General features: G+C 39.8%; 1 protein-coding gene across 1 annotated transcript in view; it reads right to left on the bottom strand.

Annotated features, from left to right (window-relative positions):
• FIG4 (FIG4 phosphoinositide 5-phosphatase) overlaps positions 1-27724 on the bottom strand; it is a 131217-nt gene that overhangs the window by 49911 nt on the left and 53582 nt on the right. Inside the window, exons 12-19 of the mRNA XM_006261577.4 lie at positions 26149-26265; positions 23850-23895; positions 22539-22687; positions 17228-17394; positions 10801-10939; positions 5871-5929; positions 3793-3940; positions 1703-1786 (exon numbers count right to left, since the gene is read on the bottom strand). Coding sequence (XP_006261639.1) covers positions 1703-1786; positions 3793-3940; positions 5871-5929; positions 10801-10939; positions 17228-17394; positions 22539-22687; positions 23850-23895; positions 26149-26265 — 909 coding nt within the window. The remainder of the gene's footprint in view (positions 1-1702; positions 1787-3792; positions 3941-5870; positions 5930-10800; positions 10940-17227; positions 17395-22538; positions 22688-23849; positions 23896-26148; positions 26266-27724) is intronic.

The following is a 27724-nucleotide window of genomic DNA, read 5'->3' as shown; positions in this document are numbered from 1 at the left end:
TTTCCCTGTCAATTATGGTTTGGGACTATCTTGATTTACACAGTTAAAAGAATGCTTTGAAGAGGCTGGACTAAGGGTGTAAGAAAGCTGTAAAGCAACAAACAGTATGCTTCAAGAGGGAGAAATCTCTCTGACACCTTCTACTGTTGCTCTCTTTTCGTCACCTGTTTAACCTTCAACGATCAGGCTAGGAACTTGCCTGTCAACAAAATACAGTGCCTTGGAATGGTGAGATCCCAGCTCTCTCTTTCTCCCTCTCTCTCTAGGAATAGCTTTCTGAACCTGAATTTTATTAGTTAAACTTGAACTAGGTTTCCCCAAATACTCAATTGAACCAGGGTAATATTGTAATTGTTTTTGTTTGTTTTGCCTTGCATGACTATTATTACTAGAACCATCATACATTTCATATACTTAGCAAGAAATAATTTTTATAGTTAAGCTGGTGGTAACTGGGTGTATTTTTCCTTCTCTACTTCCCTTCTCACACTTGCTCTGCAGCAATGCTTCTTTTACCTAAGCCAAAGATCCCTGTAAAGCCCCAAAATACTGTGGAGTTCGCTCATCAAGAGGCTACCACTACTAGGACAGTTCAGGCAAAAGACTGGGACGTGGTGAGTTTGAGAACATAAGAGGATCAGCTTGTATAGGCTGACTGACCCAGTTTGGCTCAGACGTGCCCTAATGAACCGAATGCTGGCCCATGAGGGTGTCAGTTGGACACTCAGCCTGATTCAGAGGTATTCTGTTCACCTGCGTGCTTGTGTTTGACTGCATTTTATTGTTGCCCTGATGAACTGATTCCTGGCATATGAGGGTGTCAGCCTGTACGTACTGATCAACCGGGCCGGGTCAGGTGTGTCACATTAGTGTGCGTGTGCATGTGCATTTGACTGATTTGGTCGCTGGAGAAACCCAGCCCCACTAAAACTTGAGTCCTGCAAGATAGCTCCATTGGGGGTGAGGACTTACAGAAGGGAGAGATACAGCTCCATATAGAAACACAAGTAACAGAAGCAGCACATTGATAGAACTACAGAGACCGCAGAAAGGTACCCCTAATAAATGAGTGCACCACAAAGTGACAGGCAAATCTGATAACAGAATAGCAAATCCTGTCATCAAAATTACAGGTGTCTGGATTGGATAACCTTAAGGTTCCTTCCAAACCTGTGATTTTAATTTCTTATCTTTGGCTCTCTTAGGTCCTCTTTCCAGATCTTGCCAGCAAAAAGCTAGCAGTTATTAAGCAAGTACTTCATTCACTGTCCCCAACACTGCTTGGTCTCTAAACTGGAGAGCTCCTTTCAGGAGATACAACCTTATAACTTCGACTCTGTGTATCAATTTCTTTTAGGTATTCTCTCATACTCTCATCCAGCTTCTTCACAACTGAACTGATGATCTTGTTTGTTCTATTCCCTCTTCCTCACCTTCTGTGTTCAACACAATTAACTCTTCACTCCATTTCCTGTATCCAGAGGCACAGCCCGGTCTCATCTTTGGACTTCTTCTCCCTGGCCTCTTGTATATTCTTGTATCTTATAATTTAAGTGTATGTGTAGCTTCTTTATTCAGGTCATTGCTCATTTAGAGCTCTCTCTCTCTCATACCTTTTTACAGTTAATTGCATTTATATGCTGTTTGATGATGATATACCAGAACAAATGTTTTGAATTCTATATTTTAAGGCCAGTCTTACCCCAGCACTGATTTTCCAGTTTCATCAGGTTTACGCACGGTAAATGGACTTGGATCAATGCCAACATTCTTGGGCATGAAGTCTCTGGAGGAAGAAAGAAAAAATAAAGAGCTCAATATTTGAAATATGCTTTTGAAATTATATTCTGTCAGGTTTTGTTAGAAGTTCTTTATACCAAGAAGTCTACATACTCTACAAATGCTATTTTCCAACATCTGCTTTTGAATTTAAACAAGGCAAAAGGTGTTAGGGAAGTGTAAGAATGAAAAGGAGAAGGGAAAACATGGATTTGGAGTGCCTCCTAAGGCTCAAAGCTGCTAGGGTATTTAAGAACTGTCTCTAGACAGGTGGTTGAAAGGAACTGAGGAGCAGGAAGTATATACTGTTGCCAATATTAGCCCTTTTGTAAGGCTTCAGCTTACAGCTGCAGAAATGTAACTAAAGCAGATATCTCAGTCCTGTTCCTGATCAACCACAAAGTAAAGCTCTGCAAATATTATAATTAGGGTGATTGGCAAAGTCAAAAAGCAAACATCATGTTCAAGCAAAGCAGTACTGAGATCAAATTAAACAAAGGAAAAGGTTTGCAGGAACCATCATACAAGAAAGCTATTAGATAAATAATTCAAACATGGTACATGAGGGCTCTCCAACTGGCAGCCTATGGGCCACATCCAGCCCTCAAGAGGTTAAACTGTGGCCCCTGGACTCCTGGTTGCTCTCCTGATGCTGTCGCCAGAGTCTCTGAACTCCCCCTCCCTTTGCTGCCCGCCCCCATCCTGGCAGTGGTCATGCTGCCCTCCCTCCCCCCCCCAAACAACAGGTGGGGTTCAGTGGGGGGTCATCCATGTGACACAGCATGATGCAGTGTGCATCTGGGGTGTACGTGGTATAGTGAAGTAGGGAAGGGAGCTCAGACAGCATGGTGTGGCAAGTAAGGTGGCCACTGGTTCTGTTTTATACTGGACCACCCTGTTAAATCCTTTGTCCCTTGTCCATTTCTAAATAAGGAACGGACAGCAAAAAATCCTATTTTTCAGTTCATTGGTGAAAACACATGTCAATCACTTGTCCTCATGATTCTATTGGCTGTACCTAAAAGGTAAATGAAGCAGTAAAACCACTGGAACACAGGAGTTATAAAAGCTAACCCAGGTAATGGAACAAGAATCTGTAGTCTCTGTTAAGACTAAGTTCACACAATCCAGCCTGTAGATGATTTCTTGTTCTGCAATTTCATCCCTAAGTCCATTTTTAAAGTTTTGCCAAGAACACCTGTTCTGAGGTCAGTGACGGACTGTCCAGGGAGGTTATAATAGCCTGCCACAAGTTTCTGAATGAATATATAAAAGGTGCCACTTTGCTCTGCCTTCTGCCTGACTTCAGACCAACATGGGTAACAACCTCTCTGTGCACATAGTATATTATAGTTGTAGTTTAAGACTGTTGGTGACAGAGATAGATATAACCAAGTGTACCAGACGTGGCTGCACTATAACAATTATATTAAATAGGTTCTAGAAATCAAAGCAATCTGATGAGTGTAAAGTAAGGTGAAAAGAAAAAGCTAGAGGCAAGCAGCATTCTAAAATGGTCAAGGAACATGATAACAAATCTGCTATAAACCTTCCAAAATTTTTAATTTTCACAACATAAATCCATAGCCAACTGGCATCTTTCAGAGACAAAGAAGAACTGTTCTAGGAATGAGGGAATGATAATAATAATAAACCAATGAGAGAATATTTGTTCCAGTAATATTAGAGTAGTGTAGCCACAATGGACCATGAAATGTATAAGAGGTAAGGGTTTTATGTGTTATCTTTTACTGGACAAACTATATAGATGGGAAAGATGCTGAACAAATTTTTGGTCATAAAGCACCCTTCTTCAGGTCTAGGTAGTTTTTCAAGAAACTGCATCTGAATTTTAGAAATCTCATTTCATTTTAGGAAATTTTGTTAAAAAAAAATGAATTAGACAAATATTTCAAAGTTATTTTTAGAAAGCAGAAATCATGTGCAGTCTGTTGCACAACTTTAGGCAAACAAGTTTCAAGTTATTAGAACTGTAAAACATCACATAAATACCGTGTAGAATTGGTCATTGCCAAGCAGAAGGTTTCATCAAAACTGCTTAATTCATAGGGCCGAAAAAACTCGTTGTGTATATCAATCTCTTCTTCATATTTATGAAATTTTTTTACTATCAACTTCTGCCTGTTTTCAGAACATGTCACTGGAAAAAACAAAAGACAACTTATCCAATTTGTAATCAACAGCACATTTAGAAAAATGTGAATGGTCCTATAGTAACTTAGTGAGACAATTACATATATATTTCTACAAGGCAGAAAAACATCATATACAGAACAAGACATACAATTGTAGTCTGGCCCATAAATGTCAACGTTGATAACTATCCAAATTTTATTCACTTAAAAAAAAATTACAATCCCTATTTGGAGAGTGTCATGAACCTAAGGGTTTATGAGGTGTCATGCATGACTTCCCAAGTGTGTTTTACTGATATGGCATGTGTAGTGTCCACATCAAGGTAGCATCAAACTATATTTAGCCTCATAAGCCTTATGCTTGCATGTATTAGTGTATTTGATATGAAATGTGTTTCTTACATGTTATAATAGGCTCAGGATTGCACAATATGACAACAACTTTCAAGTAGAAAACATTGAACTTCTTTGATTCCTAGGAAAGACCCCAAGCCCAAGTGGCTGAAGAGTAGTAGTGGCTTGGAATTAGCATTTGACTTGCTTGTCTCCCATGAGAGTGTTCTAAGGCACAGGACCTAGGCTCTGTCAAAAATGGCCAGTCAAGATACCGCGAGGAGTGAAATTCCTCCCTGTGGAGGGAAGTTACCTGAGACAGCATCTTTAGCAATCTTCATGTCTGAAAGGATGCACATATTCTCCGGGCCTGGTTTAGATCAGGAAAGATTTCTGCTCTGGCAAACACATACTTTTTGGGGGTCAGAAATTTATATGCATATCGTTGGCTCCCCAAGAATCCCCGAGATGACATATGTGAGTAGCCAGATAAGCAACTGTACTTAAGCTTGCCTCCAGAGCATGGTTTTGTCTTCAGTCTCTCAAGTACATGGGAGGTAGTGGTCCCTCAGTGAGAGAGGCTGAGTAAAGCAAGCTGGAAGGAGGCTTTAACAGAGATCAGAGACAAACAGCTTTTTAACCTGTTGAAGCTAGCTAGGGCCTGCAGCCTTGGATTTAAGGTATAGGGTAAGAACAGGTTCTGATATTTTCTTTTGTTTGTTCATTCTTATATCTCTATTTAAATCTCAACATATGGTTACTGTTTTCTTATGCCTGTTCTTGTTTTATTATAATAAGTCCTTTTTATCGCCTTTTAACCCACTTAGTGCCAGTGTTAACTGTGATTCCAAGGCATTTGACCATACAGGCTCACTGATTCTACACAAAGAGGGATCCACCTTTTCTGAGTGCCTGACAAGACAATGGTGTGACCCTTCTAGCCAGTAAATCCCCTCTGCTAAGGACTGGTAAGGCTTGAGTGAGACAGGCAGGGCTGAGGTACCACAGGCCAAGGAACTGGCCTCTGGCACATCTCAGCTCATTCTCAATGATCAAGCAGCAGTCAGAAGAGAAGAGAAGAGAAGCAGCAGTCAGAGGCAGAAGGACACTGCAAAAGCATGGAAGCACCCTGGAAGTGTGTCACAAAGGTGCTTGCTTTACCCAGGGTATGTCTGGGGTCAGGACATGTCACAGTGTCTAACAGATTATTAAAATATAATTGGATGACACTCCACAAACACTCTATCATTAGTTACAATATTCTTTTGCAAGTTGCTATATTGCTATCCACAATTGAATGGGCAAAGCAAAAACTATTAAAACACTTCCCTACGTTTAATCCTGTAAAAGGCAAACATCACATCTGCAAATCTAAATAACTGCTCGTACAACTGACTGAGAGACGTTCAGCCAGTTTAACACATATCTGGTATCTCTTGCACATATTTAGAGAGAACACTTATCAACTGTTATGACTGCCACACAGTTTCATAATGAGTTTGTTAATTTGTAATTAAAAGAGTTGCAAAGCATTTAGTGGCCAAATTAAAATAAATGTTTTTCAAGGTATTTTCTAAAACAAGCAGCAAACTGAAGACTTACCTTCATCATAAGGCAGTGGTAAATGATTCAATACACCTTGTGTCCACCAATAAGTATAGCTGTAGGGGGAAATTGTACAAACAAATAACATAACATATGAACTCTTATATAAAAAGTATACATGGTTTAGAGAGGGTTAATCTTGCTGCATGCAGGGAGTCAGACTACAGGATTGGCTGAAGTCCTTATTTTTCTTTGATTTTAGCCTCCTTGTACACCCATATTATGGTGTAGAATAGAGCTGTCCAACTTCCATGTGGCCAGAGGGTACATGTCCTGAATGCTGCATCAGCAAAGTTCACATGCTGCATATGCTGCACCAGGGCAAGCCACAGACCCCTGGGCCCTATGGCTACTCCTGCTTGACTGCTGCACTGAATATCCACAAGGTCCCTGGACCCATCCTATGTTTCCTGCATTGTGCTGGCCCACCACCCTGGGGAAGGATCAGGAATCAGCAGCTAGAGGAGGGAGGGGGAACTCAGAGTCCCCAGCTGCTACTGCAGTTGAAGCAAGGGGTGGAGGGGAACAGGTGGTAGAGCAGGAGCTTGGGGGCAACAATTTAACCTCTCATGGGCCACATGCAGCCCACAGATTGTCAGCTGGACAGCCCTGCTGTAGAGCATCTGTACATGGTGCTTTATAATCCAGGATTGGGAGGGCAGAAAGATAATCTTCCTTGGCTTGAGAACTTTGAACAGGCCCCAGTCCTGCAACTAGTTCCCTCTTAACAGATAGCTGAACTCAAAAGAGGTCCAATGAAGATAAGAGTTCTGCCTGTACAGTGAAGTGTTGACTTCAGGAAGGTTACTCAAACTAACATGGCTCCAGGACTGGACCTCAGAACATACCACAACGAAGAAGGACAAAAGCAGGTGGAGAAGGTAACTGAGAAGACCACAGTCATCAGACTGCAAGACAATAAGATAAAGCTAATTCTAGCACTTCTTTTTACAAAATATCCATCATATCACAAATCTCAAAATTTGGGGAGGTTCGATGGTGTGTGAAGGTCTTCAATAATTCTTATGAGCAAGTACTAGATAAACTTTGCAGATTATCGGTGCTTTGTGAAAAATCCAGATCAGCTAGTTTCCTGGTAGAAGAAACGTGAAATGACAATTTTAACAGAAGATGTTAATTCAGGCTTGAGAACTAGAATGCGTTTCTTTGTTAGAGATTTTAATAGCAAGGGCAATGTGCTCTAGCTGTTTACTCAATGAAAGAACAACCAACTGAAATCAATAAATACCTGGACAACAGAAAAAGCATAGTTTTAATTTTTTAACCTACTCAGGGATGTAGGTATTCCAATTACTGCTTATTTTCTTCTAAATTACTCTGACACTATTCGAAGGAGAAAAAATTGAAAGAAAAAAAGTTAGAAGGTAGGGCTGCAGAAAGATGGCACCTATAGACTGAGTCAGAGACATGCACGTTCATAGACAACAGCCTACAGCCTACTTTGTCAGATGCTATAAATGGACTTGCGAGCAGGCCGATGAAGGAGGCTGTCACCTATGAAAGCTTGTCTCAGCCAGTTAGTCCCCAAGGGGCCAACCTCCCCTGCTTTTTTCTGCCCGACTTCAGACAAGCATAGCTAATTATCTCTCTCTATGAAGAGAGAGAGAGAAAAATGTCATCTTTTTGCTTTTATTTCAAATACATGCATACAGTCCTATTATTAAGGCCCAAATTCTGCCTAGGTCAGTACAGTGTTTTGGAACAAGCTGCACTGTGTAGTTCAGTGTTCCTGGGACAACAGCATATGTACTACATACCTGGCTCTGCACTATGGCCACTCCCCTAGAGGATGCCATATGAGACAGTTTTCTAGTGGAGCCAGCTCTTCTCGTTCTGTCAAGCACTATGCAGAAGAATGTTGTCTTACAGCTGGCACTGGTATATGCAAGATAACAGGGGGGGAAAGGTCCCTATTTCCATGATTCTGTAGTTCTTCTGCTTAAAATCATGAAGACAGACAATGAAAAGGAACTATACACAACTCTTTATGAAGTCCTCTCTTTGTGAAGGAGAAAGCTACGTAACATGAGAAACTTGAGAAATAAAGACTTTACAGTAAATAACTTTATTCCAAGGTATCCAAGCATATTATTTTTCATTACTTTTTATATTGCTTTAGTGGCCAAAGGCCCCAATCTAGGTCCTCTATGGATACATAAGAACCCATGATCCAATGTGAAGAAATACAATTTGAAGGTGCAAACAGAAATTTAACAGGAAATGAGCGAAAAAAATCCATCAGTTTACTGTATTCAGAAGTCATTATTTCCCCATGGAACAATGTTGCCTGTATATTATGAATTTTACCAGAAAAAAACTAAGACATTTGACCACAAAGAAATATGAGAAGTCTTAAGAGACAAAAACAAAAAAATGCTAGCAAGTTTTAAGAACTCTATTTCAAGTTGAGAATATAAATGAAGAAGCAGACTGCTTTTGGTACAAATAAGATAATGGATTGATGGAAGACCAAGGAATTCATTTTAGAAACATACAAGTCGGATTCACTTTCACACAGAGCAACAGTCAGGACAAGCAGGCAACAAAATGAACGTGAACGCTATATAGATGTTATGTGCCTAGTCTAACCAGAACTTTGCTGTGTGACTGCAATTAATGTGCATCTAAAAAGTCTCAGGAGACAATGCGCATAAGAAAATAGATGAAACAATTAAAAAAAAATTGCAATTTAAAAATAGTTGTTTTTGGATATCAACTGAAATGAACAAAAGCAGATATGTAAGACGCTGGAATCTTCTTCAGATTTAAAAACAAAACAAAATAAAAAACACTAAAGTAAACTTTCAGATCTTTTAATAGATTTCATAGATTTTTAGGGTCAGAAGGGACCTCAGTAGATTGAGTCTGACCCCCTGCCCTGGGCAGGAAAGAGCGCTGGGGTCTAATGACCCCAGCTAGCTGCTTGTCCAGTCTCCTCTTAAAGACCCCCAAGGTAGGAGAGAGCACCACCTCCCCTGGAAGCCCATTCCAGGTTCTGGAAACCCTCACCATAAAGAAATTTTTCTTAATGCCTAATCTAAATCTGTTCTCTGCCAGTTTATGGCCATTGTTCCTAGTAACCCCAAGGGGCGCCCTGGTGATCCAAGTATTCCCTATTCCTTGCTGGCCCCACCCCCAATGGATTTGTAGACAGCCACAAGATCCCCTCTCAGGCTTCTTTTGTGGAGGCTGAAGAGATTCAGGTCCCTCAATCTCTTCTCATAGGATCTTACCTGCAGGCCCCTAACCATACAAGTAGCTGTCTTCTGGACTCTCTCTAGGTTATCCACGTCCCTCTTGAAGTGCAGTGCCCAGAACTGGATGCAGTACCTCCAGCTGCAGTCTTATCAATGCTACATAAAGGGGAAGTATCACCTCAGACCTGCTTATGATGCACCTTCTAATGCATGAAACTGTGAGGTTGGCTTTACTTATAACTTTATCACATTGACGTCTTATGTTCATTTTGGAGTCTACATGACTCCAAGATCCCTTCCTGCTGCTGTGCTGCTTAGAAAGTCACTTCCCAGTCTGTAGGTGTGTTGGTGATTCTCTCCCTAGATGCAGCACTTCGTACTTATCTTTGTTAAACTGCACTTTTATCTGCACAGATGAAGCTTTTACAAGAATAGCAGCACCAAGGTACCATATTTCCTTTATTTCAAGATGATGCGTCCCCCCTCCATTTAACGCGGGGGACAAAAAGGCCTTCATCTTGGAATCAAGTACAAAGTGTCTGGGGAGCGGAGGCAGATGGCTGCTCCTATGGCCACAGCTAGGGCTCGGGGCTGGAGCCACAGCTGCTGCTGCCTGCCTCCCCACTCCCACCCCACTGCAGCCTCTGTCCTTTACTGAATCCTGCTCATCCCCACACCTGTCCCCACCCAATGCCTTCGCAGCTCCACAGGTGGCAGAGTAGGAGCACAACTTAACCTTTCGTGGGCCACATGAAGCCCACTGATTGTCAGTTTGACTGATGAATTTAAGATGACCCTACAGTAATTAGATTCTACACATGGAAAGTTAAAAAATGTATACATTTTCCATGTATAGAATCTAATTACTAGGGGAGTCATTTTAAATTCAGAGCCATCTTGGATTTACACAAATATAGTAATAGCTAATTTCTAACAGTCAGATGAAATATGAAATGCAATTTAGAAATGGTTTCAGTACCTGTTTCTATCAGTACCTTTTTTACCGTGTAAGAAGTGAATCAGAGGGGTGACCCATATTTACAGTACATAACAAGGTCAGTGTGCTGAGATTAACATTTTCAAAAAAAAAAAATCTTCCTGGAATTTAAGTATTTTATCTTTTTACACCTGTTATACCATTGCACAACTATGATGGGTGGGAGGCATACTGAACTGGGTAGATGCAGTTTTTAAAATGGACTCAGTCTGGCTGGAATGGAAAGGGGGTAAGAGGCACAAATGTAAATGTCTTGATCTCCACAGCTGACTATTGGCTGCAGCCAGAAAAAACAAAGAATGCTTATCACTTAAATTTCAAATATATTGATACTGTAATAAATCTGCTTCAAATTCAGCAGCCAAAGTACTTGTGTACAGAATAACAAAATGCTGGTAATAGCATTTCTGTAAAACAATAAATCATTTCACACTGCAAGTTTCATCTGTAGGAAAATCCTTTTCTTTTTAAAAAAAAGTATTTTTCCATTGAATGGAAAGACTACAAAGCAAATTCGTCAAAACACTAAATGTCTGATGTTGCACAGCCCTGTTTGCAAAACTTGAGACATTTCTTGTTTTTACTAATGTTTAAAATAGGATGTCCCTTCCACTGTACACTTTACTTAGCATCTTTCCAAAAAGCTGAATACATCTAAAACAGTTTAATTCTGAATGTTTATTATAAATTGATTAAGAACAAAACGAAATACCTTCTTCTGGTCTGTGAGAGACTCAGAGTATTCCTGTGATGCAAATAAAAATCAGTTGGAAGTTCCCAGAGATGAGGTTTCCCTTCCGCTGGCTGGAAAACTCCCAGGAACAGGTTAATTGAGTCTTGCCTGTCAGCATCTGTTAGACAAGAGGTTCACTTGATGTTAGAACCCTCATAGAGCTCAACCTTTTGGACACCTACAAAAGCCCCCTTCTGTTCTACCCAAATGCCCTTTATCTCTGCAAGTCCCAAGTTTGTAAAATGTGACCACAGCCACTGGGTTCATATGTCCCTTCCCTACCTCCAAGCAATGTTTCAGTATGTTACTTACTAACTTCTACAGCAAACATTTTTTTCCAAGTGCTCCCTTTTAGAATATCTGGCTTATTTTCTTCACATTTCTTTGAACACTTTTACCTACATTTGATGCTTGAAAGGACTCCAATTAACATGCAACCACTATCCAGTAACTCAGACATTTGAACTGGTAAAGGCACATGAAAAAGATTTACTCCCTTTGACATAACCTGAGTTTACCCAAGCTTAGTCAATGTTGTTATTCAGATTCATTAGCTAATGCTATTATAGGTAAAACATAAGAATGAAAACTTTGGCTAGTCAAAAATTTCCATGCATTTCTTTCTCTCACTAATCAGTTGGTGAGGCAGGAAGAAAGGCTGGGTTAATAAGGGGATAGGGATATGGTACAGGGTTGAGAAGGGGTTTTAGATGATGGAGAGAGAAATGAAGGAAGAAGGGTTTCTAGCAAGGGACTTCTGGGGAGACAGAACAGTTCCTAGGCTGGGTTACTTCAAAAAGGGGTATGGATTCTCTGCAATGAGTCTCTAGCAAATGGGTACCTATGGGAACTGGAGAAAGCGGCAGTGTACTTAGCTTTTCTGAACCAGATCAAGTGAAGCAATAATGATTTGGGAAACAAACATCAAATGTTTCAAGGGAGACGCTTGGCTCCCCTGTTCTGCTGCCTTAGTTCTACAACATATTAGGAGCAACATTATAGGAACTGAATACACATGGATACAATGACACTGCCCTGTTGTTGATACCACAGTAGGGCAGGGGGCAGAGGAGTGGCAAAGAATTCATCAAATGGTGACACTTCATCATTGGGTTCCAGCCAACAGCACAGGCAACTACCTTACAACATTTTTCTCTATTTTATTTAGTTGCCCTCATCCCTTCCTTTCCATCACTCAGCATCATTATGGGGAACAAATACATAAGCATTCATCTGAGGAATGGAGTGGGAAGAGTGAAGAGAGAAATCTGGTGGGAACATGGTTATGGAGAGGCAAGGCACTTCAGAGGGCTAACAGTGATATGCAGGAGGAAGTGAGTGGAGACTGCAGGAGGCATTAAAAGTAGGCTTGTATGAGGACAGAGAAGCCAAGTACCCTTTTTGAGGGGCTGTGATGGGAACAGCAGCAGGGAGAACTCGACAAGCCATAAGCGAAGCTCCTCTTTCCTCTACTTTTGCAGGATTGTTGGAAATAGGCTTACGTGCAGAGCGTATGGAAGCAAAGTGCATCCTGGGAGGGGTTGGGTCACAAAAAGCAGAGGGGGAAAATTCTTGATGAGCCACTGGCATAGCTCCTCAGCTCCTTATCCAAAGACTCCCTCCCAATCCCTTCCTATGACTGTGTTAACCTCACCACCTCCACAACACTTCCCCATAATTCTCGGTATGTATGGTCCTCAAAATTCTGCTTTTCAACGTGTTTTCTTGCTCTTCACCATGTCTTTTAAATTCCTTGCCTTTCTTTCACCTCAAGACCCATCCACCTGAAGAACCATCGATGTGCCGTGGTAAAGATCATTCTCAAATTGAGGGATTGCTGACAACAATAGAGCAGGTCTTCTTGTAAAATGGTTAGTGCAATGACTTAACTTAGGGATGGTAAGAGAATGAGGAAGACTAGGTAGCAAAGCTAAAACCAACAAAAAGTTTAGAAGAGCGTGATGATGGCATACCATTTTTTAAAGACTAAAGAAAGGCAGAGTTACAATCCAGATAGAGGGTCACTTGCAGTTGTACAGCTAGTGCCAGATAAAGCACAGTACAGTCTTCTCAACTACACTTAGCATAGGATTATGGAGGACAGAAGTCCTGAATCCAAATGAGTTATTAAGAACAAATGGCTTAAAAATTACTTAGTGTGAAGAGTTTTCGCTAGATAAAGGTAAACTTTAATCACTGTTTCAAGTGCCAGGAACACAAAATTTGTTGACATGAATTATCATGTTTCACTGTAATTTAGTTAACTCACTCAGTATCTTACTGTTTACATGAAGCATGATAAACGAAGCAAAGCTGTATTATGTTCAGTTAAAATCTGTTTTGGAGCCAAGACCAACATGTCTTAATGAATTATAAGACAAATCTCTAACAATGGTTCTTAAACTTTCACAGACTCAGGATACCCTGTCAATAGATTCAAGGCACCCTTTGGACAGATTTGAGGCATCTCTCAAAAAATGCCAGCTCTTAGCTTTCATTCTTTTTTTTTTTATTACAGAAAAAGAAATATAGCAGTTTTTCCATAGCAAAGAACTCAGATAGCCCACAACAGGGCAGAAGGGTTTTAACATCTTTGCTATTGCTGTTTGAAAACTCTGGTTTTCTCTTACGAATCATGTTTGCACACCATGCAGTGCATGCCACCCCATGACAGCCTTGACAGGATCTCAAGGCACCCCCAGCTGCCATGGCATCCTGGTTGAGCATCACTCTAAACTGCGTACACAACAGCAACTGTACACACTTTTTCTTAAATATCAGAAAAATGTCACATTCATAAAACATTTCCACATCAACATTCCAGCCTTCTTTCTGCACTTACACCGTGAGGTCAGGGCTGTTCAGCTGGAGGCCCCTGAATGGTTAGCATGCACCCCATGGGTTTTCACCCAACTTATTTCCCCCCTACTCTTGCTGTGGTGCCTGGGAGGGAGCTGGGGTGCCCGAGTTGCATGCTTGACAAAGAAGGAAGCTCAGCTGCCAGCACTGCAGATGGGTGGTGGATGTAGCCAGGAGAGCGGGGAGTGTTGTGCATGCAGCAGGGTAAGCCAAGCTGAGAAGGCGTGTGTGGCTGGTAGAGAGAGGGAGTCAAGCTTCTTAAGTGCACGCATGGGGGGCACTGGGCAGCTAGGGTCCACTCTGCTCCCAGTCACACACACAGCATCTCCTCCTCCAGCTGGGAGACATCAGGCTGCCTATGCGGTGGGGGATGGGCTGACTGCACAGCATGTATGGCTGAGTGGTGGGTGGGGGATAAACTGGGCTATGTGTATGGTGGAGAGGGGGTGGTCATTGGGCAGCTTAAACAACTGGGAGAGGGTGAGGAAGTCAGGCTTTCTATGCTGTCCGGGCAGGCAGGAGCACTACACAGCCAATGCAGTGGGGGAGCCAGCAGATCCACCTGCCTGGCATGCAGCACACAGGTCTGTGGCCTGTGTGGGATGGCAGCCCCTGGCTGCAAAGAAGTTGGACAGTCCTGCTATTAAGTGATGCAATTGTGTGTGAACCTTAACTCAAATAAAGTATGTCTAATCAATGAACTTCTTGGTATTTCTTGGTTATTGTTTTTTTAATCCGTAAACTCAGTCTGAAAACAGACTTAAAACACAATGTGAAAGATCTTCCATTGATAGCTCTTCAGACAGGTGCACACAGATGTCAACCACAGTGGTCAACCACGAGTAATTTTATTAGATAGGAGAGATTAGATCCAGATTTCAGGCTGAATTTTATGATTTATTTTTGGATCAAATACAATGGAGGGTTTTGTCCTCCTTCAAAATGTTGGTTATTAAAAAAAGAAGGATAATGGGTTTCATAGACCATTTTTATTTGATACAATAAATCCTACATTCTTAAGAAAAACAAACAAACAAAAAACCCATATCCATGCTATACAGACAGAAGAAAAGAGCACACAGCTTTTATCTCCTTTAAAACTAGTACCAGAGTTTGAAATTATGCACAGCAGGTAAGATTATTCCATATAGATTTTTTTCAAAAGGTAGTGCACAGTATGTGTGTTCTAGCACACTTTACATAAGATATTTGACAAAACTGGAACTAAAAAGTGACACAGTGGGCGTGTCTACATGTGTGCAGGCTGCACAGTTGTTACTGCGCAGTCATTTAGTACTTGCTTAAGTACATGTGAGCATGTGGCACACATGTAACTGACACCACACCGGTCATTTCCAATGCTAAGGCACACTAGCTCGTTGGTACTGTGCAGTAGCATCAGCATCATGGTTCATGCCCACCAATGCTACGTCACTGAAGCAATGAGCTATAGTGATGTAGCTCGTCGCTACGGCAATGTAGCATCTCATGCAGACATGCCCAGAAATTAGCTAATTTTAATATACATTAAAAGGGAGTTTCCTATGTCCACTTCTGTTGCAGATAAGTTTCTCTACACGTTGTAACAATAACATTCAAGTTTATGAAGCTACATCCCTTTCTTCATGAAAGCTACAGAACCCCCAGAAACACTACTTCAAACATGCTCTCTAATTTTTTCCTAAAACCAGTAAGCAAAAGAAAGCATTGGAAACAGAATTAGTCAGATCGCTTGTCAGTAAAGTTGCCAAACAATGTTAAATGATTTCTTATTCTCATTATTTGAAAAGATTTAAGGAGCTATCCCTTTTTACAGCTTACTGCAGCTGAGGCTAGAGCAAGGGGTATAACTTGAGCAGTTATGTTCCCAACTTCCACTATAATCCTCCAATATTGTCAAAAAAAATCCTTAGGCATTGAATTTTTGAATGCTTCGTTTCTTTGACTAAAGGGGAAGTTTTATTTATTTAAGTTACCACAGACTGATCAAACTGTTTTTGGTCAGTGCCCTGATTATAGAAACACTGTTTAAGCTTTTATGCTCCAAATTATTTAGGAAAATGACAACTTCCTTTTTACAGAAATAACTTTTCTATACTTCATTTTTCAAGACACACATCAAGTGTTAAAATCAAGTCTGTGACTTAGGTCAACTGTCGTGTGTATGCGTGTGCGCAGGCGCACACACCTTATCTAATACAGTAGTAGCTCTTGACATTTTTAGACTAAAGGCACCCCCCAGAAAATGTCAGCTCTTAGTTTTCACTTGTTTTTTCATTACAGAAAAATAATAACTTTTTTTCTGTAGCAAACACCACAGAAAGATCAAAACAGGTCAGAATGTATTTAAAACTATGGATTCCTATTTGAAATCTCTGGGTTTATACTGTGAAACATGACTGCACAACTAACGGTGATAATATTGTGTGGCACCCCACAACACCCTTGAAAAGTTCTCAAGGCATCTCAGGATGCCACAGCACCCTGGTTGAGAACCAATGATCTAGTAGATCAGTGATTCTGGGGAAGTCACTTAGCCAATCTGTGCCTTTTCTCTCTCATTTGTACAAACTGGGTATGACTACATGTTCATTAAGGCACCATAACTACAGTACATTAAGTTTAGTAACTGTAATAACATGTACTAAAATTAATGTGCCATAATCAGCACTACTGAGCATTTGCACAGATGAAAGCTTTTTTGTGATGCTTAATGCCCATTAAATTTACTGAGCATTATCAAGGTTTTTGCCTGCCGCACTAATGCGCAGTAAAATTAGTCCAATTAGTCCATTAAGTGACTTGTGTAGATGCGGCTACTGATTAGCAATGCTTAATCTAATGCTTTGAGGTCTACAGATGAAAATGTGCTATGTAACTGCAACTTATTTTTTAACAATCACACATTTTTCCATGGTCAGAGGAAGTACGCTTAATTACTTATCTGGGAGGCCTTGTAAGCTAGTAGAGTATGCAGGCAGTTTCTAAATCTGTTTTTGAAAATTACACATTGCTTACCTTTAGGCAAGTCAATAAATCTTTGTGCCAGTCTCCTTCCCTGTATGCAGGGAGAACACAAATATGCTCTAATATACAGGCATGCTGCAAGGCTTAATTAATTAATATTAATTAGTATTTCAAACTATTTCAAGTTCTTAAATATGAAATACAATAAGGCCATGACTACTGAGCTGGGGAGTTCAGTGAAAACAACAAGAAAACATGCCAGATAGTATCAGTAATAAGTGCAGCTCAGCACAATCACTACCTTGCTTACTCTAATTTTATTTTGATGAAATCCACAATTAGCAAACAATTAAAACATTGAATTTAAAGTCATGACCCTGTTTTTTTATCATGGACATTCAGCAACAAAAAGCTAACCAATGGTTTTAAGTGCTCTTTTTTTTTTTTTTTTTTTAAATAACCCGACTTTGGAAAGACAGGTTTACTGACAAGCAAGGATTAGCAATATATGTGAATTTATAACATGTAGCTATCAAATGCTGTCAGAATACTAGAATAAAAGCAACAAAATGCAATTTACCTGAGAAAGCATTACTGTAATATCTTGACAGAGTTTGCATGATATCTTTGGAATGCTGGGTCCATGGTGCTATCTTCCTGTAGGTTTTTACTCTATGAACCAGCTGTGAACCTCCATATTGAAGGGAAAGTGTGTCTCCATGATCTTCATACAACTCTTCAAACAATCTGCATTATTGATAACAATATTTAAGAATGTTATAAAAACTGTTGGGTAGTCTAATTTTACACACACACACACACACACACACACACACACACACAAAGATTTAAGGGTAAACAGGCAGAGGGTCAAGCTATTTTAGGAGAAAAAGAAAACCACCCTAGGTAAGAAAACTTTCCGCCCTGACTACCACCCTGTGCTGCACTGCTCTAGACAGGCTACCTCCTAGACAAGAAGTAGTATAGTTGTTGTACAGCAACTGGGGTGACTAATTATGAGTGCTGCATGACAGTGCCATTTAATGCAGGTAGAGTCAGCCATGTGCAGATATCTATCTGTAGGACTATATACACCCTTGCAGCACCACAAAAACTAAGTGTTCACATGTGCATGCTGCCTATAATGCTATAAAAATGGTGAAAGTGCTAAAACAAAAACAACAACAACTTCCTTGGATGAAACAGGAACTTCTTTATAGTGGTATGTTTTGGAGTACCACCTGTAATATTTTTAACAATGCATTGTGCCAATACAGGGGGTCTCTTGGTCCCCCAGCATCTTGCAGTGCTTCACTCTCCCTCCCATTCCAAGGTGTGGGAGGCAGGGAGAACTGGGTGGATAAGTAATGAGGGCTGCATGGGAGCTCAGCTGGGGCTGGGGCACAGTAAGCAGAACTGCAGGCTTCCCCCACCATCAACCACCCTGGATAGACCATTACTGACCTCAAAATGGCTGCTCTTAGACAAGAGAATTTTAAAAACCAACCTGAATGTGAAATAACAGAACAAGAAATCCTTCACAGACTGGACTGGGTGATGTATGGTCTTAACAGAGATTTTGAATTCTTATCCCATTACCTGGATTAGATTTTATGGACCTTGGTGTCCCCATGGGTTTATTGCTATTGTAAGATGTGCCTCCAGGCCTAAGATTGGCCTGTGTAGCAGTGACAAGCTGCAAAAGGCCTCAAAACCTGTGCTTGTGTGACTTGCTACAAAATATGGCTAAGCAGAAACAGCCCCAGAAGGTTTTGCCTGGGTAACTGCAGCATAAACCCCTGAGGTTGTAGCAGCTGGCTTAATCAGCAAAGAAGAGGAAGCTATCCCTAAGCCTCATCAGTCAAGATCAAAGGGAGCACTAGGTAAAAGGAGTTTGCAAAACAAAGCAGCCTTGTTGGGTGATAAACATGTCACTGGCATTTAACTATGGGAGGGAAAGAGATAAGAAACCCTTCTTACTGCTCCCTTTGCTTTCTTAAGGACATAAATTTGAACTAATTGACACTTCCTTGGTCCACAAAAAAATCTGGTTTAATTCAGTTCTGAAAGTTTCTACGGGTGAGTCTACGTATGCATTAAGGCACTTTTTCTACTGTGTATTAAATTTAGTACCTCCGGGTGCCTGTACATGAGCACGGAGGCTGCTGGGTTCAAACACCCCTGCCGCCATTTTTAAGCATGGGAACACTGATATACAACATGTTGCAGTGATTTAAATTAAAGTGGCTTTCAGAGCTGCACTAATTAAAGATCCTCCCTGCCCCCAAACACACCCTGGAGTATATATAAAAGTGCCCTCCAGTGTGAGGTACTAAAGAAATGTGCGTTAGCCTGCCTTAATGTGCAGTAACAAATGTGCATGGTTTTTAAGTGACAATGCACGCTAGTCTATTTTACTGAGCATTGGGGGTAATTGCATAGTTTTCTACGTGATGCTTTAATATGCAATAAAATAGGCCACACTGCTCATTAAAGCACACATGTAGACGTGCCCAGTGAAACAAAGAAATTTATATAAAACCAATTAGGAAACATTTATTAGAATATTAAGGATCATGCTTACTGACCATTTATAAATAGTGGAATAGAGGGTATAGGTGGCGGGGGAGGGAGAGGGGGACTTAGGAACTTCTATGTGACACCTGCTGGACTGTCTGGAGGAACCCTCTGCTGTGGAGATCCTGAGCCTGGCCAGCTTCACTTCTCAGGAGTCAAGACCCATTCAGTAAGATTAAGCTTGGCTTGGCTACTAATCTTGCTTTGTCAATTAACTGGTAAACTTCTCACATTGGTTGGAATGGCCCAAGGGTCCGTTTGAATGTTTCACTCATCCCATCGTTTAAAAGGTTGTCAACACTCTGGTGTTCTCTCCAACCCTGTCTGCCTCTCTCAGCACTGCCTTCTCTCCGCTCTCCCTCCCACACCAGCTTTTGCATTTAAATCACTCCTATTTGATAACTTGCTCTCTGCATGTCTTTTCATAGCACCCAGTGAAGTAAGCTGTTCTTCATCAAAGTCCATGCACCTCTGATTCAGTTAGTTCAGGAGTGGTCAACCTGTGACATGTGCCACAAATAGCATGTGGAGGGGACAGGCAGCAAGCACAGCAGCTGAATCAGGCACGGGAAGGAGAACAGAGAGGACCCCCAGGGAATGTGAGGCTAATTTGTGGCATGCCTACCAAAAATTTTAGCCTCAACTGGCCACATCCAGATGAGTGTGACTGTGTGGTATATGGCAACACAGATATGTATGTGGTGCCACATACTGCATGTTCAGTTGTTCTCTGTGCTGCAAGGGAGCAGGGCGGGGGGAGGAGGAGGTGGTGTGTGGAATATCCAGGGGGATATCCAAGGTTAAAAAAAAACCTGTGGAAAAAAAAGTGGAGCAGTGAATGCAGGAGCAGTGTGTGCCACTCAAAAACCAGAGCCAGGCTGGCTGGAGCCATGCTCTGCTCCTAGCCAGGCTCCGCATGGCAAGATTGCCACTGCTGCAGCCCGGGGAGGCCCCCAAGTAAGGTTGCTGGGGCCAGCACAATGCTGGCCCCAGCCTCCTCTACCCCACTCAGGGTAACTTGCCTCATGCCAGAGGGTACATAGAATAGACATTCCCTGGCAAGAAGTAGTAGTGGCACAAGGAGCACCACTACTAGCTGTCCCTGGGGAACCAAAAGTCCATGCATGTGTGGATGCAGGCACTGAGTTAATCTATAAGATGTACTTCTACCTTGCCTTTTGCCTATATTAAAACATGTTAAAGAATGTAAAGGCCCATCTTATGGGCAAGAAGCTACAGTATATTTCTGAAAGCCTGTGTAGTACTTGTATAAATAACTATGGCTTAATTAGTAACGTATGTGATAAACGCAGTGCTAGCTTACATCACTGCAGTTACATAGGGCAAAGAGCATAAGTGTACTCACTCATCTTTTATTAGACCAACTGAATAGTTGGACTCATCTTAACTTTAAAAAGAATCTGCAAAGCACTGGATAATGGAATGGCCTACTGAATCTTTATAGCTTCTGATAAAATTAGCCCTGCTCATGAAAACTTCTGCTATAGACTAGCTAAATGAGTGATGCAAATCTACTCTGACTTCTGCCTACTGAATCTCTCTCATGACCACAATGGCCAGGCTTTTTGGGAAGGGCTTAGGTCTGTAGGACTTGTATGTTGTGGGATTTTTTTGTATGAGGATAGGGTACTGGGTTTGCAGGAACTGAAGAGGGGAATGTTTGGAGGAAGGGATGTTGATTGTCAAAAAGACCTTTTTTTTTTTTTTTTTTTTTTTTTTTTTACCATGACTTATCTGATCACATTTTTAATTGATTATTAGGGTGTGAAGATCAGAGAATAAACTTTAAGGATTACATATAAAAAATGAAAAACAAATAAGACGAAGTCACCTGGTATGAGGCAGCAATAACTACAAACAAGTATCAATTTGCTGCAGTGGAGAAGGGAGAATTTCACAGAAAAGCAAATGTGGTTACACAGACTGAATTAGAATGATAACTTTAATAGCTGCATTTCAGATGGACTGGAAGTGAGAGATATAGGTATCAGAAAATGGAGGACAAAATTAGAGCAATCAAAATAAGAAAGACTGGAAATACTGGGAGAAAATGAGAATCTACAAATGTCATGAGGGGAGAAGTGGAAAGATCTTGACATAGTGCAGAAGTGAAGGGGATGGTCAGAGGAAGATGAGATGGTGGTGCTGTAATGTAGTGTTGAAGAAAAAAACGAAGAAAAGAAAATATGGTCTGTTTTAGACTTACTTTTGAAAAAGGCCCGAAAGAGAAGCCAAGAGGTGGAAACGAATAAAATAAAACAGATCAGATATGGAGACGTAGATTTTTAATTTGATACTATAGAAATGACAGGAGCCAAATATTTTGGTCATCTAGTATATATAAAACGTTGCTGTAAGCAAGACATGAGAGTTTTGTTCTGAACTTCTTGCTTGTTCTAGCTCTTTAGCTTTAAAAGAGTTGTCAGAAAACTGATAAAGAAAAAATTCTATTTTCCTCCCTACGAAATCTGATCAATGTACAGAAAGATCTTCAATTTATCCACCCCTTAGAGCTATATAAAGTCTAAAAAGACCATAAAAACTATTCATAAAGTAAACCAAAATCAAAACTGAAACAGATCTTCCCATGGAAAAGGCCTCCAGAAATAACAGTCTTATTTCTTTACAAAATACATTAAAACTACAAGTGCAGATAAAGGTGTGATCAGATCTAATGCATGATCCACACAATCGTGCAGAGATGTCATTGTGGGACTGCAAATTAGATCCCATCACATCTTATTGCCAGTGCAGGGGGAGCCTTGCTTACTCTGACACGCTCACTCACTCTCAGTGAAACTCTGATATTCACTCACCCTTAAACACACACTAACACTCTCAGACACTCGCTCACTTTCACTAACACTCACTGACCCTAACTCTTCCTTATTAACACTCACTAACACCCTCACGGAGGCTCATTAACACCCACTCACCCGTAATAACACTCAGTAATACTCATTAACACACACGCACTCTCATAAAAGTTAACTCTCATTGACATTCACTCATCCTCACTAACACTCATTCACCCTCACTAAAACTGACACCTCCCCACTCGCTGACCCTCACCCTCAATAACACTCAGTCACCCCACTAACAATCTCTGAGAGACATCCTACAAACTCATATAGGATTTTGTGGTTGAGTCAGCCTTGAAGAAAAGCTATGAAAACACCAAAATATGAAGAACTACAGAAAGATGATTGCTTAAATTTCTTTTAAAACGTAACTACAGAAGGAAAAAAAAAAAAAAAATCACACCATGCTTTAACAACATTAAAATACCTTACCTAACAGCATCTGTGTCAAACTGCAGATTGGGTTTATCAATTAAACCCAAAGAATAGAGCTGATAAGCCAAAGCACACTTCCCAACCATAAATTGGGCTGTGTTTGTGCGATCTAAACAGTCAACACAATTTGTTCGGAGAACACCAGTCTAGAAAAAGGAATCAAAATAACAGTGAGATTGTTTGATGGGTCACCAAAAGAGTAAGATATTTAAATCACTGTTGGACTGTAGTTGCTTGTGTTATAGCTTGAAAACCTTAATTCTTAATACTGTTAATTTGATAAAAGTAAGGCTACACTGATCTAGTCTTCCCCCCTCAAACACCACTGTGGTTTACTTATTTAAAAAAAATCATGAGTGCCATTTTGTTATGGAGATTCCAACTTGTAGTTTTACTACCAATGCTGAAAAACAAAGAGAACATGCTGCCATGTTGCTGCTATTGTAGTTTAAGCTTTCCAAATTGTATGAACCTTCTGCTCAGATTCACTCTTCTGCACCCATTCATATAAGTTAAAGGGAAACAATGCTTCTCAACAACATCAGGTACTGTTTATAGAATATATAATCATGACAGTAATGTTTAAATTCATAAATTGGTAATTCACCCTTTGACTATCCTAGACACAAATTATTTATATTCAAAAAGCCTTCATTTTAATTTTAAAGCAATTGTAACCATAACAATGCATGGAATGCACAACAATGAAGAGGAAAATGTTTTTAAAAATGTATAATTCATTGTAAAGAAATTTACTATTAGAATGAAGAATGTTTATGTTCCACCTACATCTTTTATATTTTAATATTTAAATTAATATTTTATATTGAAAAGTACACTTCTGATTGTTAGACAAGATGTAAACAATTGTTAAAAACTTACGTACTATACATCTTATCCTCTACATACCATGCAGCTTGTTGCCTTACATGATGTTAATTTTAGAAAGGATGACAACTTCAGCAAGGCTAGTGGCATTATCACTACCTTAAGAAATTAAAATTTAAAATGTAATTATTTTCTCAGATTGTGCGTGACAAGAAGGAACCCTCCAGTAATACAGCATTTCACAGTATCATGCAAAGACAGTGTGGTTTTATTTGCAAATGAGACCCTGAGTAGTTTGGTAATACACATTTATATTAATGAAATACTCAAAGGGAAGACAGCCACATACTAAATCATCAGCAACTTTCTTGAAGCATCTATGTTAGATGGCCCTTTTGAGGTGACCTATCAGAGTACTGACATCAGTACTCATTCAGACACCAGTACAACTATATTAGTAAATTAGTACTACTTCAATACCTGTAAGCGACCAGTGGAAACAACAACGCCTCCTAGTTCATTCCATCTGGAAAAAAAACAAGACAACATTCCTTACAAACTGTATTTATTAGAATATGAGGGGTTATATTATAAAGGGTCTGCTTAATGAAAAAGGAAGAAGCATTTTTGAGTGCTCAATGAAAGCTATACCAAGTTGATAAAATAAGTGTTGCAATTCCAAGTCCAACTTTGGAATAAATCATAATCGTACAAAAACAGGGTTGGTTGCAAGGGACCTCAGGAGGTCATCTAGTTCAACCCCCCTGCTCAAAGTAAGATGATTCTAAACTATATAAATCCCCACCAAGGCTTTGTCTAGCAAGGTCTTAAACACCTCCAAGGCTGGAGACTCCATAACCTCTCTGGGTAGCCTATTCCAGTGCTTTACTACCCTCTTCATGGCAAAGTTTTTCCTAATATCTAAACTAAACTTAACAAGCACCCATGAGCATAAGGCCTTCATTAATTCAATGTATAAAAAGACCATCAGCATCATGAAAAAAGGGACAGCCAGGAAAGGCACTGGGTTATATAAAAGATGCTGCTACTCAGAGCTGGAAGCTGGTGGCTTGTCACCTCTGGCAACAGAAAGCACTCCTCTTCTGAACTCATGGTTATTCAGCTGGAGAGCAGGTATGAAGCTCTGACATTGGATGAGGACCCTTTGAGATGCAACTAGCAAGGGACAGAAAATGCAACAGAAAGGGATTCTACATGTATGTAAAGAATAAGGGGAAGATCAAAGAAACCACAGGTTCTTCATGGCAGGGGTGTAAAACTAATCTAGCCATGTGGGCCAGATGAGGGTTGCTGGGACAGTCTGAGCTGGATCAGGATCATGCACCATAGCCAATGTGCAAGGCCAATGCAGCAGGACGCCACATGCAGTGTGTGCCCGATGCAGCTGCCAAGGTAGGCCAAAGATTCAGAAAGCTTGAGAACTCCATATATTACACTAATTCATTAAGGCAAAACAGGAGAATTGACTCTTCAAGGCATAAGTTTGATAACATTTTTATAACATTTTTATCATTACTTTAAAAGTTAATTTTTTTAGAAGCATTTAGAGAGTTCTGGGAACCTATAGTGGATCAGACTGCTATTATTCCTCAGCAGTTTTGACAGTTATATATAATTTTTGTTTTGTTTTCTAGAATAATGTGCCATTTTTTAATGTTTATAGACATACTAATATCTTAAATCATTTAACAATTATAAATGGCAGGTATTTTTCTGGTACTTCAAGAAGAGCCTCTTCCTTAAAATTTCAAATTTTGTTTGCTTTCTTTGTTCATGTACTGCAAAATTGGTTTTCATACACAAAATACAACAAACAGTGTGTGATCTGAAAAGTAGTAAAAAGCAGATTTGTCCCATCTTTCAAAAATGCAGTACATATTTAAACAAACTAGGATGAAACCCTAATTTTAGATTTTGCACTGTAAAAAAAAAAAATGTTCTAGCCTGAACCAACAATTACAAAAAGGATCGTTTCACACACACAAATATTAGCTGTGAAGAATGGCATAATTTGAGAAATATTCTATGTTTGTTCACTGCATTAATAATGTATAAAACGAACCCCTTTGGCTGCAGTTTTCTTTTTCATTCTAACTAAGCAGTATTTTATATTACTGGAAGTCTTAAAAAAATTATGTTAAAGACAGTACATAGTGCATGCACTTGTAAAACTTTCATATAAAATGCATTACAGGCAGTCCTCGACTGACAACTTTGCGTTACAATGTTTTGCACTTACAATGTTTATAAATTGACACCATTTCAACTTTGATGACAGTTTCAACTTTACAATGCTTGATCTGATGCCATGCCAGCGAACAAGTTCACTGCATCGCCCATCTCCCTGGAGAACATCTATCCAAACTTCCTTGGACACGTTAAGAAAGCAGACGAGACTCCAGAAAAATCTGAAAACACTGCAGCCAAGAGCCCTTCAAACAGTCCAGCAAGATCACCTCAAAGAAGTCCTTCCAAATCAATATGATTGCTATTTACAATATAAATACATTAATGTAGCTATATTACTCATCTATAATTGACTGACTACAAAATTTGTTTTTTTTGGTAAAAATAGGGTAATCGAGCCTTGTTTCAGGAACCAATCCCCCATTCATAACATTGTTTCCTATGGGAAAATCAGTTCTGAGTTACAATATTTTGACTTAAGACACGGTTTTCAGGAACCAATTATGTCGTAAGTCCGAGGACTGCCTGTATATGTATTTTTTCAATTGTTTTTCCTTGTTAACATACATACTTTTCATCTGGCCGCAAGGTACTGCAGTACGAATCAGGACGATTCACAAAGAATCCTGTCTTCTTTACTACACTTTCTGCGATCACATTCAATCTGTCCAGGACGTTGCACAGTTTGCTGGAGAAAGAAAAACCCAGAACATCTGTTGATTTTCACCAGTTGGATGGTCTCTTGGAAATGATATTCCTTGTAAAAAAAAAAAGTGACTGCAGTTCACACTGTTCTTTTAGCTACTTAACTTTATGTCAATACTGTTCTTGCCAGTCGTTACGCTTCACAAGAATAAAGGGACATGAACAACCTGTAAATATGTTTATTTCTGTTAGTAACAAACCTTTAGCATACTAAGAGAGGGATTTTAAAAATCTTTTTAATACTATATGCATTTTATGGTGCTGTTTTTCATCCATATAACTTTAAGTACTTCACAAAAAAAAGGATATGATAGATTAACTATGAACACTCATTTCATTTCATGGGTAGTATTTTGGTTTGTAGCCTTCAGTTTACAATGTGACACTCCTCCGTAAGTTAGAAAGAACAAGCACTTTGTGGTGGGGGTTTGACACTACCAAACAAAACGGTGTCCAGGAAATTATGACAGAGACATTAATGTTGAAAGACGCTCTTCCACTAGAACTTTGTGATTCCTACCTGCAGCACAGGGCCACTGACTCTTCAAATGTCTGCAAGGAAGCTGATGTGGAAGCAAATAGGGGAACTCCTTATTGAAGAACACGGGTAAACCAAGAAAGACTTTCAAAGACTGGCATATCTAAGCCAAGAGGCCAGACAAACATGATATATGAAAAAGATTACACAAGAAAGTAGGGTTGGCTACCTAGCTTAAGGATGACAATCTGATCTCGGATTCATAAGATCAGACTCTTGGAAATTCTGTTTTTCTTAAGTCTGTAACTCTATAGTGATTTCCACAATAAAGTATCTGAGGTTAAGAAATGCCTTTGGTTTCTTGTTTGCCAGTGGGTTTTCCCTGCAGCATTTAGCTAGTGATTCAGGAGGACTGAGTTGTTGGTTCTGGGTTTAGGCAACTAGATTACAAAGACCTACTACATAAGAAAGGTATCAGACAGAATCCATACCTGGGACTGTGCCCAAGAAACCGAGAGTTAACAGAAACTAGTCACTGCACAGAAATATGGGTCACTCAACTTGTGCTTGTTTTATAGACGAAAAGACAGTCAGGTTGCAAAAAAGGATGATTTTTGTTGAGAGTAACACAAAAGAAAAAGTAATCAAGTTAAAGTAACTTGTGTATAATCAATGTCACTTTCAGAGTTCCAATTATTGCAATGTACAGGTTTCAAATGATGCTAAGGCAAATTTACTTAAAAGATTACCTCCGCTGGAATTCAAACAATATTTAGCAATATCTTCACCAGTTTAATGTTCCATAAGACTTACTTTTACCAGAGTAATTTTTTCAGCAAACTCAAGCAGTCAGCTTGCAATGGAAAGAATACAAAAATGTTACTTTTTTATAAACTGAAAAGAAAGGCTTATATAAATCTTTCTATGTGGCTGATTTCCAAATTTTCCATTTTTGTTCGGATTT

The sequence above is a fragment of the Alligator mississippiensis genome, chromosome 1 (genome assembly GCF_030867095.1).
Source record: "Alligator mississippiensis isolate rAllMis1 chromosome 1, rAllMis1, whole genome shotgun sequence".
NCBI classification, from domain to species: domain Eukaryota; kingdom Metazoa; phylum Chordata; order Crocodylia; family Alligatoridae; genus Alligator; species Alligator mississippiensis.
Note: the sequence above shows the minus strand (reverse complement) of the source record. Positions and strands in the feature narration are given on the sequence as shown.